This window comes from Amphiura filiformis, unplaced genomic scaffold, assembly GCF_039555335.1.
Source record: "Amphiura filiformis unplaced genomic scaffold, Afil_fr2py scaffold_49, whole genome shotgun sequence".
NCBI classification, from domain to species: Eukaryota; Metazoa; Echinodermata; class Ophiuroidea; order Amphilepidida; family Amphiuridae; genus Amphiura; species Amphiura filiformis.
In genome coordinates this window covers 1-15,563 of record NW_027305513.1, presented here as the reverse complement: position 1 = coordinate 15,563, position 15,563 = coordinate 1, and the positions used below count along the sequence as shown (strand labels likewise).

General features: G+C 36.0%; 1 protein-coding gene across 1 annotated transcript in view; it reads left to right on the top strand.

Moving 5' to 3' along the window:
* LOC140144315 (AP-5 complex subunit zeta-1-like) overlaps nucleotides 1-14,687 on the top strand; it is a gene marked incomplete at its 3' end in the record, with an annotated part of 42,736 nt that extends 28,049 nt beyond the window's left edge. Inside the window, exons 11-15 of the mRNA XM_072166140.1 lie at nucleotides 7,724-7,807; nucleotides 9,138-9,346; nucleotides 12,533-12,619; nucleotides 13,593-13,715; nucleotides 14,555-14,687. Of these exons, the coding sequence (XP_072022241.1) occupies nucleotides 7,724-7,807; nucleotides 9,138-9,346; nucleotides 12,533-12,619; nucleotides 13,593-13,715; nucleotides 14,555-14,687 (636 nt within the window). The remainder of the gene's footprint in view (nucleotides 1-7,723; nucleotides 7,808-9,137; nucleotides 9,347-12,532; nucleotides 12,620-13,592; nucleotides 13,716-14,554) is intronic.
* Between the last annotated feature and the right edge of the window lie 876 nt (nucleotides 14,688-15,563).

Below are 15,563 nucleotides of genomic sequence, written 5' to 3'. Positions count from 1 at the left end.
CTTGTTACAAATAACATCATGAAGTAGACTTAAAAATTAATATGTTGGATTATTTACACGTTACAAATATCATGAAGTAGACTTAATGTGTTGGATTATTTAAATGTTATATTGAAATATCATGAAATAAACGTATTAAAGAAGTATGTTGGATCATTTACTTGTTACAAATAATATCATGAAATAGATGTTAAAGTAAATATGTTGGATTTATATGTTACATATCATGAAATAGACTTAAATGAAAGTAAATATGTTGGATTATTTACATGTTACAAATAACATCATGAAGTAGACTTAAACATAAATATGTTAGATTATTTACATGTTACAAATATCATGAAATAGACTTAGAAAGTAAATTTGTTGGATTATTTACATGTTACAAATAATATCATGAAATAGAATTTAAAGAGAAAAATATGTTGGATTATTTGCATGTTGCAAACAGCAACATGAAATATAGATTTTTAAAAGTAATGTTACAAATAACAACTTAAAGTGTGACACGATCAAGGGAAATGACTCGGATGTCGCTAATATTGATTTTGATATTGGCAAAGGAAGTGTTAAAATTCTTTTGTTTTATAGTGTTTTCAGCGATTAATAAATTGATGTAACTTTGTAAAGAAAAGATTTATCAACATGGGGTTTTCAGTTTCTGAAAGCTCTAAATGTCCTCTTTTGAAACATGTGTAAAACTCATTTTCGACCAGGGTCGACATGCATCTCATTCCCCTTGTTCATGTCACAAATATAGATTTTTAAAAGTATTTAATGTTGGATTATTTACATGTTACAACAACATGAAATAGTGATTTAAAACATTAAAAGCTTAATATGATTACAAAAGTTCACTTACAAAAATGTAAAATTGTGTAAATAATACAACCACAAATTTAGGACTAAAACAAGACTTCAGGTTTGAAAGAATTATATGTGTTCACTCAAATTTGCCTTTTCTTCATTTCCTCTGCCCACTAATTGCCATCATTTCAGTGTTATCTTCTCGGCCTCTATGTTTACAATTACAACATGAACAGTTTACTTTATCAAATAAATATCCAGCGAAGGTATACAAAAATGGATTGAGGGTGGAATTAATTGGGAGTACAAATGTTGCTATCCAGGCATATGCTGTAGGGCTCACTTCCACTGCGCCAGCCTGGACAAGAATTGATAAGATCCCAATGGGTATCCAGCAACAAAGGTCTGTAAGGACAAGAAGAGACATTTTCATAGCCATTCGCATTTCTTCAGTTGATCTTTGTGACCGTCCAGAGGCTCTGGTTATTTTTCTAGCAGTAATAAAAATGGATATGTAACAGAAAGCCACAACTAAGAAACAGATAAGGTTGAGACCGGTGAACATGGCAATGGATAAGTACATGGACACCTTGTTCTGAGTAAGTGTATTCTTCAACGTGTAGTATTCTTCATATATGGTGTGATATTTGTCCTCTGTGATTGTTTCATTATATATTTTAAATTTAGAAAAAGGTAGGCCGACACAGATCTCTGAAATTGAATACAAATCTGAATCTGTTCCTGATAATGCATACACAGTGATACTGAAACTGATGGCTACTGACCAAAGGATGGCTGATAGTGAACGGGCTAATGTTAAACCAATCCGCCGGCTTCCAAATGGGTACTTGATCCCCAGAAATCTGTCTATGCTTATTAGGGTTATGAAGAAAGCTGAAGCCTCACTGGATAATACAGATAAGGCTCCAGCAAATCTGCACAACACACTCGTTCGCCAAAATTCAGAATTTGATGGAAAATAATCTGTATAATATGTATCTACTGAAAGCAAAACGATCAGATAGATAGACATTGTGAAATCCGATATTGAGAGGTTTGCAATCAGGAGAAATTGGACCTTATTACTCTGTCGCCTGCGTCTGAATTTGATGTAAAGAGCAGATACATTTCCTAGAATTCCAAAGATGCTCATAAACCACATAACAATTCGAAGGGAGTCTACAGTCAGTAAACGCTTGCATGTGAGGAATGGAGAAGATGGCTTATCGCTTTCACACTGGAGAGATGATGCATAACAACATATTTCATGTCTAGTGACCCACAATGTAGATGTTTCATTTAATCCAGCAAAAACTGCACTCTCTATCCACATGAGTGGGTTTTCTCTCAAGTTAATTTGCTGTAAAGAGGTACACCTTGATAATATTGGAATTTGATTGAAATAATTTTCGGAAAGGTTAAAAAATTGTAGATGTGTTTGGCTGTGAAAAATGTTTTCTGGAAGAGAATGAAACCGATTATGATCCAGTTTAAGAATCTCAAGCTTGGTTTGATTTTGGAATGTGTTCGGGTGGAGAAAGGAGAGACTATTATTGGAAAGGAACAGTTGTGCTAGGTTAGTCAGTGATCCAAAAGCATTGGAAGGTATCTCGGTTAACATATTGTTATCTACGCGTAAAGTCTCCAATCTTGTCAATGCTTGAAAGCAACCAGGCTGCATCTCATGTAATGCATTCTCAGACAGGAATAACAAAGTCAGATTTGTCAGTCCTTTAAATATGCCATGCTGTATCTCATGTAATGCATTATTTTCCAATATTATCCACTCCAGACTAATCAATCCTTGGAACACACCAGGCTGTATCTCATGCAATGCATTATTATCCAATATTAACCATTCTAGACTAATCAATCCTTGGAACACACCAGGCTGTATCTCATGTAATGCATTATCATTCAATATTAACCACTCCAGACTAATCAATCCTTGGAACACACCAGGCTGTATCTCATGTAATGCATTATTTTCCAATTTTATCCACTCCAAACTATTCAATCCTTCAAACACACCAGGCTGTATCTCATGCAATGCATTATTATCCAATATTAACCATTCTAGACTAATCAATCCTTGGAACACACCAGGCTGTATCTCATGTAATGCATTATCATTCAATATTAACCACTCCAGACTAATCAATCCTTGGAATACACCAGGCGGTATCTCATGTAATGCATTATTTTCCAATTTTATCCACTCCAAACTATTCAATCCTTCAAACACACCAGGCTGTATCTCATGCAATGCATTATTATCCAATGCTAACAACTCCAGACTAGTCAATCCTTCAAACACACCAGGCTGTATCTCACGTAAGGCATTGTTATCCAGGTACAAGTTCCGTAAACTAACCAGCCTCCCAAACACACCAGGCTGTATCTCGCCTAAACTAGTATCACCCAGATTCAATGAATACAAATCATGATCAGCAAACCGTGCAAATGATAATGGTTTAATACTATGCAAAGTGCTGCCAGACCAGCTAATAGAACTGCTATAAGATGGATACACAACTTGAGTCTCTGACACACTTCCATTTGCACAGTTACTGATTATAGTGACATCATCCAAGGTACATGTACAGTTAAGTGGGCATTCCATGTGACATGTAGTTCTGTTGTTCACATCTCTAACACACTGAATTATCTTACTGGTATTTTGTCCACTGACAATCATATATTTGCTACAAGTTGCAAATAAAATCAAATAGAATGCTAGTGATACTACTCCTTTGTAACTTGAGAGTTTACATGACATCAACGTATGGCAGGTATTTCTAGCCATGGTGTAGAATGGTGATGTAGTAACTGGTGCTAGTCTCTGGCACAGGCTCAATATCTAACAAGGTCACTTGAATGGGGGTGTATTGACCATGAGAAACAATTGATATCAATCAGATTGTCCACCTTGCAGACAGGTACTGCAACAGTTCAATCTGCAAACCAGATCAACCAGTTTAACAGTCTCCTGGTCAGAACTGGCAGATGATAAAGTTTGCTTGTCTGCTAAATCTAAATCAAATCATCCAAGTCCTGATTGTTTTTTATGGCACTTCCTGATTTCTTCTGATCGTGTGGTTCAGCAGTGTCTGAAAACTGGAGGGATAATGGCACATGGCACTAGCTTAGCTGTCTTGGTACTGATGTGATGTTGCAGTCATGGCTGAAGTGAAGTGATTCTGATATCCACTGTATATAAACAGCAGCACTTGTGACCACGGTGATATAGATAGTGGTGGTGTTGATTTCATTGCATATCACAAGTTGTTAGAATGTTTACTCCATCCTGATTGCTCTGTGCCAAGAGAAGCGGTTTAAAATTTCAATTATAGCCAATCACCTAAAATGGACAATAAATTACCTGATAGTAGTTCATCACTTAAGACCATGTGTCACATTATAAAGCATATTGCTGTATTAGAATATATACCCAAATAGCTTTAGAACTCGAGTCTGTAGGTGCAGCAGTTCAATCTGCAAACCAGATCAACCACTTGTCAAACTGGCAGGTGAGTTCTTGTCTGCTCAATCTAAATTAAAACATCCAACTTCTGATTGTCCCAATATATCTTGGTCCTGCTTGGAAATTTGCAATTGAAGCACCGATTTGTGATGTTGCAGTCATGGCTGAAATGAAGTGATTCTAATATTCACTACATATATCAACAGCAGCACTTGTGCTTGTGACCACTGTGATATAGATAGTGGTGGTGTTGATTTCATTTCATATCACAAAATGTGGTTTAAAATTTCAGTTATAGTCAATTATAAATTACCTGTAGCAGTGTGATCACTTAAAGCCATATTATAACATTTGCTGAGGAGAACACCCTCAAGAAAGTTTTAAATTCTGGTTTTTACACGATTGTAATGTACTTAAAGATACTCTGCAAAAATCAAGACTTAGGTGTTGCAGTTTTGTCAAAATCCGAGATTTTGAATAAAACGATGGAACCAGCGCTTTTTATTATTACGATGGAAATATTAGTCGAACACGTATGCACAGTACGCATTACACGGGCGTATGGATACACCCCCACACACACCCCGAGGATCGTACCGTATTACAACCGCGGGAGTAACATACATGGGCGCTAGTAGTAAATTCCAATTTTCTATGCTTTACCTCACTTGTTCGGCTCAAAATTAAAAGGGGACATATCAGACAGTAAAAGCTAACATTTTATGGAAAATAAATTCTAATCTATTTTTACAGAAATGTTATAATATGGCTTTAAGGCCATCTGTCACAAAAAATAAAGCATATTGCTGTATTTGATCATATACCCATATAGCTTTAAGACTAGATTCTGTAGCTGCAATATGCAGCAATGTGATACAGAGAAGAAATGCTGATTTGGGAATATCCCACTTTATTATCTTGCCTGAACTCTGTTCAGAAAGAGACTATGTTATCACAATGTCTGTCTTTATGTCAGGGGGGGGGTGTTGTAGGGGTGTGTATGTATATGTGTATGTTATCAATTTGGTTAAAATTTCATAAAATAGATGCCATTCCAAAATTATCCTTACTAGGGAACTCATACTTGGTAGCAATGAATTGGATAGAGGTGATATAATCAAGATCAAAGGTCATTTCGGGTTCAAAAAGGTCATTTAGGTGTCAAATTCCAAATATCTGTGATTGGGCTCAAATTTGGTGGATATGCATGTATTGGTAAACTCAAAGAAGAGGGGAGCGTGTTAAAAGCAAAGCAGAGGTCAATTGAGTTTTGTAGGGTAAAATTTCAAAATTGCTCGATTATGCTCAATATTAATTAAATTTGTGAATAATAACTCAGAGGAGACTTTGGAAACACACTATGCAAAAAACAACACTGAGTGGTATCACAACAACACTAAGTGTTATCACAACAGCGATAAGTGTTATCACAACAACACACAGTGTTATTACAATAAAACTAAAGTGTTATTGCAATAACACTCTGTATCATCACATCAACACCAATTGTTATTACAACAACAGCCAGTGTTATCACATCAAATTTGATGTTGAAACTCAACTCAAATGGTGCAAGATAAACCCGTCACTGATGGACAAGATGGTGTTCATTTTCATTAAGTAAAAATAAGCTATATCATGTGTCTTAATTTTAGAAGTGATTTGGCCTTCTGGGGCTTCATGTGTATCACCAGCGGAAGCAAACTTCATCTCAGTCAAAGTATATGAACTGTATAGAAAAGGGATACTTTTGTTTTAAAGAAGATAACAAAACCTGCAATTAGGAAAAACCTCATATTGGCCTATTCCATTTTAAATCCACACTACCCCTGTGGAAGGGTTAGCTAAAATCTTCCACAGAAGGAGTATGAGTTTCAAAATAAAATAGACAACTGGGTAACATCCGTTTGAAATACCCACTGAGTTGTGGAAGATGCAGGTCGAGCCATATACAAGGGGAATATGGGTTTCAAAATGATTAGTACTGACCAATTACATTTGAAAAACATACTCCCCCTGTGGAAGATATTTCCAAAATCTTCACAGGGGGAGGGTGGATTTCAACTGGAATAGCCCATTGCAACTTTGAAAGAAGGCACACTATTGGTTAACATGGGGCGATGGGATTTACATTTTGTTTGATGAAATCCTTTTTGTTTGACTTAAACAATCCATTTCTTGCAAAATATTCAATCAGGTTTGATTAAAATGTGAAAATACCACAAATGAAAGCTTACATGTAAGACGATGCTCGATATCGGTACTTGTAAATATAATTTTTCATTTAGAAAATGTTATATTGCGCATCATAAAGAATTTGAGCTGGCTAAAAAGTCAAAATTTTTGTATGTTACAATCAGAACACCCATGTACCTTTAAATCAGTCCTCTGAAAGTATAGACTATGGCTGTAAATTAAGCAGTGTTGAAGCCTGCTGATATTTAATATTCTCCATTCGGTGTAATTGAGTACCGTACATGTTATGATTATACACGTATGTATACAGCTATAACTCTAGGATTTTTGTTATTTCTTTACTTCAATCGGTGTAAATTGAGTGCATGTTATGATTATATTACAGCGTTAAGTTTCTTATAATTTAATCTGAAGGCAAATCAAAAGTTATATTCACAAAACACTGTCGGATTATAAAATAGATACGAGGACTAAATTTAATGAGATGCACAAACTTTAGGATAGGAAGGGAAGCCGAGTATGGAAAAAAATGTGTCTTGATTAAACTTGGAAAGGAATGAACTGCATTGACATGCGCATTATGTAATTGCTCATTTCTTTGCAACTAGTCAACCATATCAGATAAAATTTGCATATACATGTAATGCAAAATGAAACGAGCTATGTGCTGCTTTTTAGGTCGTTCAAAGGAAAAGACCTTATGGCATCATGAAGTTGTGTGTTGATGTGTCTGTCAGTCAGTGTGTCGGGTGTGTGGGTGTCTGTCAACAATTATGTAAGGCTTTTGGTTAAAATATGGTCTCATATGAGTTCAAATCATATTGCAACCAAACTTGGGTCATAGCTGCACTATGGGATCCTTCAATGTATTGGTGGTGTTCAAGGTCATATACAGAGGTCCAAGGTCATTTGAGGTCAACTTGTAAAATAAGACTTTTGGTTAAAATTTGGTATCATATGAATAGTTTAAATCCCTTTTCATTCAAAGAAGGTTCACAGCTGCATTAATTTTATGGGTACCTATATGTATTGGTGATATCCAAGGTCACATATAGGTCAAAGGTCATTTGAGGCCAACTTGTAAAATAGACTGCATATGAAAAAAAAATTATCTCATATCTTTGGACGACCTGTCTAGTTTCCATCAGCTTCTGAGTCAAACTTTAAAAAAACCAACCTTATCATCATTATAACTATTAATATTATTATTAGTATTATTATTATCTTCCACTCCAGATTCTGGCTTGGAACCCCATCAGTTTCCTGGCAGAATTTATTCATATTTTGCCATCCATGATCTCATCATCTAGTGCTGTTGAGGTGAGTCTTTTGGAAATAAGCTTAACTGTAGTTGTGATAAATGTATTTAATTTGTTTATATCAGTAGCAACACCCTCTGATGTTTATAGACACAATGTTAAATTTAGTTAACTTGGAAAACTAAAATTAACTTACTTTTGTGATATGATGAAGATTCCAGCTGTGCTTGTCTTTGATAACTTTAAAGGCACTATTATAATTGATTTGCCAAAATCTGATTTTTGCATTCTTGTAGGAAGCGCATAGTCTGTCTTATCCATGTTGGATTTTGCAGTGGCAGATTCAAATCGCGCACAGTGACGTAATCCTGCAGGGCGTATGCACATGCATAGAGACAAGATTTGTACGTATGCTGGCGATACAACCGCGTAAACACATTGCAAAATCCAACATGGCGTTACTCTCAAGATATAATATAAAGATACTGAAATCAGCCTCATCATCATCATCATCATCATCGGTCGTCTGTGTATGGACGGAATGGAGGAAACATCAGAAGTATGCTGGGCCCAAAGTCTTCTAATTTACATTTCAGTCAATGTGCGATGTTTCTGTCCATATCATACAAAGCCGCCACAAGGAGCATAGCGGTTTTTTTTCAATGGCGAATACCATTGAAAAAATGCTATGCTGCTATTATAGCCCATTTGGCTTCCTTGAGACAGTAGCTTCCAGTGCGTGTGATACATGCATGATCAAAAGCCTTTGATCTTGCAAGTACCACATGCGGACGATACTGTCTCGAGGAGTGAGATGGACCATAGCAACTGCCTAGTATGATATGGACTTAAACACACTATAAATAGAGCTTCACATCTTCACTGCCCTGCTGTTTTCTTGTTCATATGAAAAAACATACCAACTTGGGCTTGTATAGACTTATCTTTTACTTTGAAGCTACCCTACAAATTTCATGAGGGTTACTGCATAGCTGAGACTAGTAAACTAAACTGGTTCAATAGTAGTCTCAGCTAATAGTGCTTTGAATTTACTTATGTGTCCACTTAAGAGTGTTATGTTTGGTTTGAAATTCAGTCATAATCCCATCTCCCAAATTGGGCTATTCCAGTTGTAATCCATACACCTGTTATCGAAGATGTGACCTTAAATGGATGTAGATTTCGATTGGAGTTGCCCATTCAGGTAATCCCATTTGAAATTTGCACTGGACAGTGGAAGATTAAGGTCATGTCTTCCATTGGGGGTGTAATGGATTTCAACTGGAATAGCCCATTGCGACCATATTCCAATTAAGAAAAGTGGAACTAAAGCCAATTCAGTACGGTAATTAAAGTAAAGTAAACTGAACTGAACTAATCTGTTGTTTCAGATGCTTCACACTATCTTAGACCTTCCTTGTATGACAGCGGCCCTGGTAGCAAACTATCGTGCTAAGCGTCTGATGAATGACCCAGTCTATGCCGATACTATCTCACCAGCTCATTTGAAATCCATTGAAGGGATTCGCAACCCAGACCACAAGCCTCTATTTACCTACATATGTAGAAACCAGTCGGGACAAGGTGACACAATTAGCAAGTGAGTGTACTGTATACAATTTACAACAAACTTTGGACAGGTTCAGTTGATATAGACCCTGTTCTACTCAAACAGTGGATCAGGTCCAGGCCCGTAACCAGGATTTATTTTGGAGCTGATTTTGAAAAAGTGGACTGTTTTTTTTCTTCAAAATTTGGGCCTTTTTGGACTGGGGGCAGATTGAAAAAGTGGACTTTTTTTCAAAATGTTGACCTTTTTTTTGACCAAAAGGGCATAAAAAACCCTAATTTGTTTGAACGCTTCACGCCGCAAATGGGAATTTTAGGTCAAAAAGGAGACTTTTGGGCCTTTGGGGATTGGTTACGGGCCTGATCAGGTCACTACCAAATTCAGTCAAATTCAATGCCAAGTGTATTGTAAACAGACAAGCCAGTACCAATGCGCTCCCATGCACATGTGATGGATGGATGGATGGATGGATGGATGGAGACCCGGCAGCACTGGTCCAACGAGTGTGTTTTTTCCCGTCGATTACGATCGTGTCATAATCGTATTATGGATGGAGACCCGGCAGCACCGGTCCAACGAGTGTGTTTTTTCCCGTCGATTACGATCGTGTCATAATCGTATTATAATATTAGTACCGTGTGTCCGCTCAATGTCGTCGGCATACTACAATCGTGTCATCATTCGCGAATGATGAAAATTTCCATCATTGGGCCGGTTTCTAGCATGATCGTGTCGTAATTAATGATGAAAATTACCTGTGTGTACGCATTTTGTCGTTGTATTTATGTTTACTCAATGGGCTTCGTAATTACCGTAGCATGAATATATGAAGAGCTTATTTCCAAACCGTGTTAAGTCCACCCACCTTCAAAATTGAGATTTTGATGAAAATTGGTAGTGAGTAACTAGGGCTATCCAGCAATGTGTGTGTTTTTTTCCAAAATTTTTCAAGTCCCAAAATATTGACACACAAAGTATCGATTTTTTCCCAAAACGTGTTAAGTCCAATTCAGTTTGCTAGCAAACTGTGTTAAGTCCACAAACAATGCCCTTGTGGGCAGCTTGTAGGCAAGTAGCACGGCATAGGGCTTCCAATAGTTAATCGCCCAAGTTCTGCATGATTGATAACATTACCTGGCTTTTCGTCTTCGTTCTTGTTTGGTCCCGCGGTTTGGTCCTGAGACTGGTATACCTGAATTTGGTCTGCATAAGAAGTTGTTGTTGTTGGTTTTTGTTTTTAATAATTAGTAGGCCTAGTTTGTATGGGATTTCTTAAATATTTGTTAGATACTTCCAAAGAGACATGAACAGGGTGGGAAGGGGAGAGGGACAGATTGTGATGGTAGAATTAATGTTAGAGGATGGTGGTAGAGTTAGTTTTTGATATTACTATTTTGTATGATTATCAAAATGTGCTACTAAATTTAAGGTATTATTTTAAAGTTAAAAACTTAGGACTTAAAGACTTAAAAACTTACGGCTGTCAATCTGAGATTAGGGTGGCAGCATGGGGGAGGGGGAATTGTGATAACTGATAATGTGATAAAACAAGTGGGTATTTCGGGTCATCACTTATTGTCAGTGAAATGATGTTTATTCAATTCTGAGAAATGCAATACAACTCAGTTTTGAATTTAGAACTATTGTAAACATTGAATTTTGGTCAAAAATGGTTGGGAGGAGGGGGTTCGAGATGCAAGGTGTTTTGTGGCACAATTGTGTTTTGTAGTAGAGAGAATCACCTTTTGTATGTTTTTAATAAATTTGTTATCTTTTAAGACTAGTTTGAGAAAAATATGACTTATTCTGTGTTAAAGATGCTATGTTTTGTGTCAAAATGTGTTAAGTCCATGCCAGAAATTGCATTTTGTGTCAAAACGTGTTAAGTCCATGGTATTTTTAAAACAAATTAATTCATTAAAAAAAATCAAAAGTCTCTAGATTTTAACTTAACATGTTTTTATGGTCCTATATATGTCACCTTCACTTCACTGTAATTTTACAGAAATTGAACTTTATTTCATTGCCATAAAGAAAATTCCTGATTTTCTTCAAAGTGAATCTTGTGGACTTAACACGGTTTGGAAATAAGCTCTTCATATTATGACACGATGACGAGGTGCTGACCGCATGGACGCTCTCATCATTCATGTATTATAATCGTGTCATAATCGGGTAATTACGACACAATGACGAAAATATACTAGTGTGGACTGGGCCTTAAGCTGGCCCGACATCTGTCTCATTTTGATAGTCAAAAACGAATCAATAATCCTATTGTTGAAGTGGATAATAAGCTTCTACCTTAGATGGCTATAGAACTTTTAATAGCTCTGGTCTTTGTTTGCTTTTGCTAAATCCTGTTCAAGTGGTGGGTTACCAGGCATTGTATTTTGTACAGGTATGCATAACCAACAATTAACAATTAGAGAACTTTCTTAAACCTCGTTGACTTAGGGATGATTTGAAACGACCGCCAATTATGACTGTTTGATATTTATTGCCAGCAATGTGGAAAAAGAGACACATGTAAAAACGTAAAAAGCTATAATTTTGTTGAAGGAGCAAAGTTTAACAAACCATAACCCCGCTTATGGATATCGTTTGAAGTCAAATGATATACCATTTATAAGTTTATGATGTTTATTTTTTAAACACGAAATAAAACAAAATTGACCGGGGGAGGAATTTACGGCTCATTCGCCGTGAACGGTCACAAACAAACAAACAAGAAAGAAAGAAAGAAGGAAAGAAGGAAGGAAGGAAGGAAGGAAGGCAGGCAGGCACGCACCATGTTAGCTTGAGCATTACTAATCAAATTTTGAATTCCAATAGTTGGCATAGTTATCATAGTCACGAGTAGAAGAACCCATACAATTCCTAAATGTGATGCGATCAAGCAAAATGAGTCATTTGTCGGGCTAAATCAAAATTAACTTTTCAAGTTTGTTACATGTGCCATTTCAGGGCTTTATTTTTGCTGGAACTCAATCACAATTGGACTTACGGTTCCAGAGATATAGTCATGTTAGTGTTGTTCAGAACAATAAAATACAAAAGAATTAAGTTGAACACTTTTTATATTAGCTATATTTCAAAATCAATATTAGTGGCAAACATCTCATTTAGCTTGATCACATCACAATGTGTTTATCACTAGCATATAACTTGAAGAAAAGATATAAATTAATGATATTTTATATTCCTGATTTTTAGGTTGAATTTTCTCCACTCCTTGCTCCATGAAATGGAGAGTCATCCTAGAGTCATGACCTGTGCAGAATCGGTACCTATATTACTCAAGTAAGTATGCCTTCTTTAAAAGTACATATACTATAATTTGAAAGTATGTTTCAAAACTTAGAACATGGAACACCCTCCTAATGTGAGCTGCAACTTAAGTTTTATTGTTAAAACCAGAAAATGGAAGTGATTACCTAAATCAAAGAATCTAAATAAAATCACACAACATAAACTTAACAAGTGTGACCTAAGTATGTGCTTATTCCTTCTGCTAAACCCAACCCTAATTGTAATACAGGGAGGGAGAGAGTACAAGGGGGGGGCATCTCATAAATTTTTAATGTGTATGCTCCCTGGGAATTTTGAGGTGGTGGGTCTTTGGGAGCTGACTGCGTGCGGTAAAAGGGGTCTTTGGAGCTTCAAATAGGTAAGGGTCTTTTGGAGCTGCGAACAGTCAAAATCAAGGCTTTCTGGTTGAAAATTGCCTGAAAAAAACAGAAATGCATGGAATAAACAATTTAGGATTCTTTTAGATCTGAAATTAGCCAAGTCAAGGGTCTTTCATAGATCTTTTTTGGTAAAATTCAGGGGGCTTTCTGAGCTGCACGGTCCAAAAACAGGGGTCTTTCGGGGGGAGCATACCCATAATTATGGTCATTTGTATTGACGATCTGAACAGCTCCGCAAATAAGTTCATCAGGATTGTCAATAAAACAGATAATTCAGAGATTCTTGTGTACAAATCAAAATTTGGGTTGATGTTCATTACCTCAATGACAGTTTAGGTGCTAAGACTTAGCACTTTCTCAAATTGACTGAAAGTGCTAAGTCAATTTGAGAAAGTGCTAAGTCTTAGCACGAAACTGTCATTGAGGTACGTAACATCAACCCAAATTTTGGATTTGTACACAAGAATCTCTGAATAATCTGAACAGCTTATTCCATAAGCTTTCCTGATTAGGCATATTTGTATGATTTCACCATAATTTTTGAATACTTGTTTCATTGAATGCATTGATTTTTGAACTGACAGGCTGTATTTCAACACAATCCTTGAACATGGAGACCAAGCATTAGTTTGTCAACTCATTCCTGTGATTCTAGAGAGGGCAGGCTTGCTATATCAGATACCAGCATTTCAGAAAGATGTACGCAAGTAAGTATTCTTAGTGTGTGGAGAGTAGCAAAGCCAAGAAGCAAAGGGCTCTAAGGTTGGAAAATAGTGTATTTTTGTCACATAAAAAACAAGATGCAAGATCCAGTTGTTTCATCATATTTTCCATGTATTGTTTTTTTACATGCATCTAGAACCTTGCTAATCAAGTAGACTAGACTATAGCGTATCTCAAACTTGTTGAGTGTGCCAAAGTGCAATACAAAGTTTTATGGTGAGAGAGCTTTTTGTAATGCAGCTCCAGTCTTGTGGAACAACTTGCCTATACAACTCAGATCTGCAGATTCCATCAATCATTTCAAGAGTATTTTAAAAACTCACCTTTTTACCAATGCATTTAGTGATGTTTCTTAAACTTTTAAATTTGTTTACCTTTTAACCTAGTCTCATCTCAGCTGGTTCGAGTTTTATCTGGGTAGCAGTTGTATATTTTTGATATAGTTGAAATGTATTTGTGCAATTAATCTTTGTAGTTTTGGTGTTTTTAATATATTGTAAAGCGCATTGAGATTTTGTATGTAATGGGCTATATAAGAAATAAATATTATTATTATTATTATTATCTTTCAAGTCGAGTGTAACACCATGTTGGATTTTGCAGTGGCAGATTCAAATCAGTGCATTTAAGTGGTTGTGTTGCCAGCATAGGAATAAATCGCCCTTCTACACATGTGTATAAGCCGTGCAGGATTTAGGTTAGCGCACGCAATTTGAATCTGCCACTGCAAAATCCAGCATGACGTTGCTCTCAATTTGAGACGATACAGGTTATAAGCTTACCTGATGTATTTTTCTGTTTTTTATTTTTTATTTTATTTCAGGGTTCTCTCAGAAGAACTTGTGTCTATATTTAAGCAGTGTCCATCACTTATCATAGAAGAAAGACTAGAAATACTGGATTACGTTAGTGCTCTAAGACATATCACTGGAAATGAAGACTTCTTCTTACATGTTGTAAGTAGGATCAGAAGAATTGCCCAAGCAATATTTTGGAGTATAGCATGGTCTCCGACAGTTAATCATGCAGTCCTGAGCAAAGTGATTATATCCTTGGGGTTGGGGTCGCTCACCATATTTACTCTATTGAATGCACTGGGAGTGTTGCAATCTCAAAAAGGGGGTGTTTTAGAAGTGAATTTTCAAGGAAAAAAACTTTCCAACTTTCCAACATGGCGGAGACCATACAGGAAACACATATTATCGGTAAATACTGTCAGTGTCAAATTATATCTGTAAGTGCATTTTTATGGAAGAATATGATTTATTTAGTTAAATATATGAACATTCTACTATGATGTGGTGATCAATTGCATGGATGGAAAAGTAAGTTAGAATAGGAGTTGTCCATGTGAATTTTAGTTTCTATACTTCTATGACTTGTTGGAAACTAGTCTTTTTAATTCTGTCTTTGATTATACCATATATGGTACTCCACTCCTGTCTGACACCCTTTAGGTCTTTTGAAAAGGGTGCCTTCTCTGTAGAATTAAAAGGGCATTTCGTGATCCACAGCCTCATCCCCCCACTTTTTTCAAAAAAAGTTGAGATTTTTATGCAACTGGAAACCTCTGGCTACATAATGTTTATGTACCAAAAATTTCTTGCAGATTAAGGGATCCAAAATGAGCGTTTATTGCGTTTCGACAGTATTTTTGTGGGACATGAGAGCACCTCAGACCTATCGAATTGCATTCTGAATCTGAAGCATGTCTTTCTGATATCAAATAATTTTCATTTTTGAAAATCACAATATAATACAAATTTTATGACAAATTATAAAAATTTGATATTTTTCAAATTTTTGATATATAACAGTCCTCAAGTAAATAT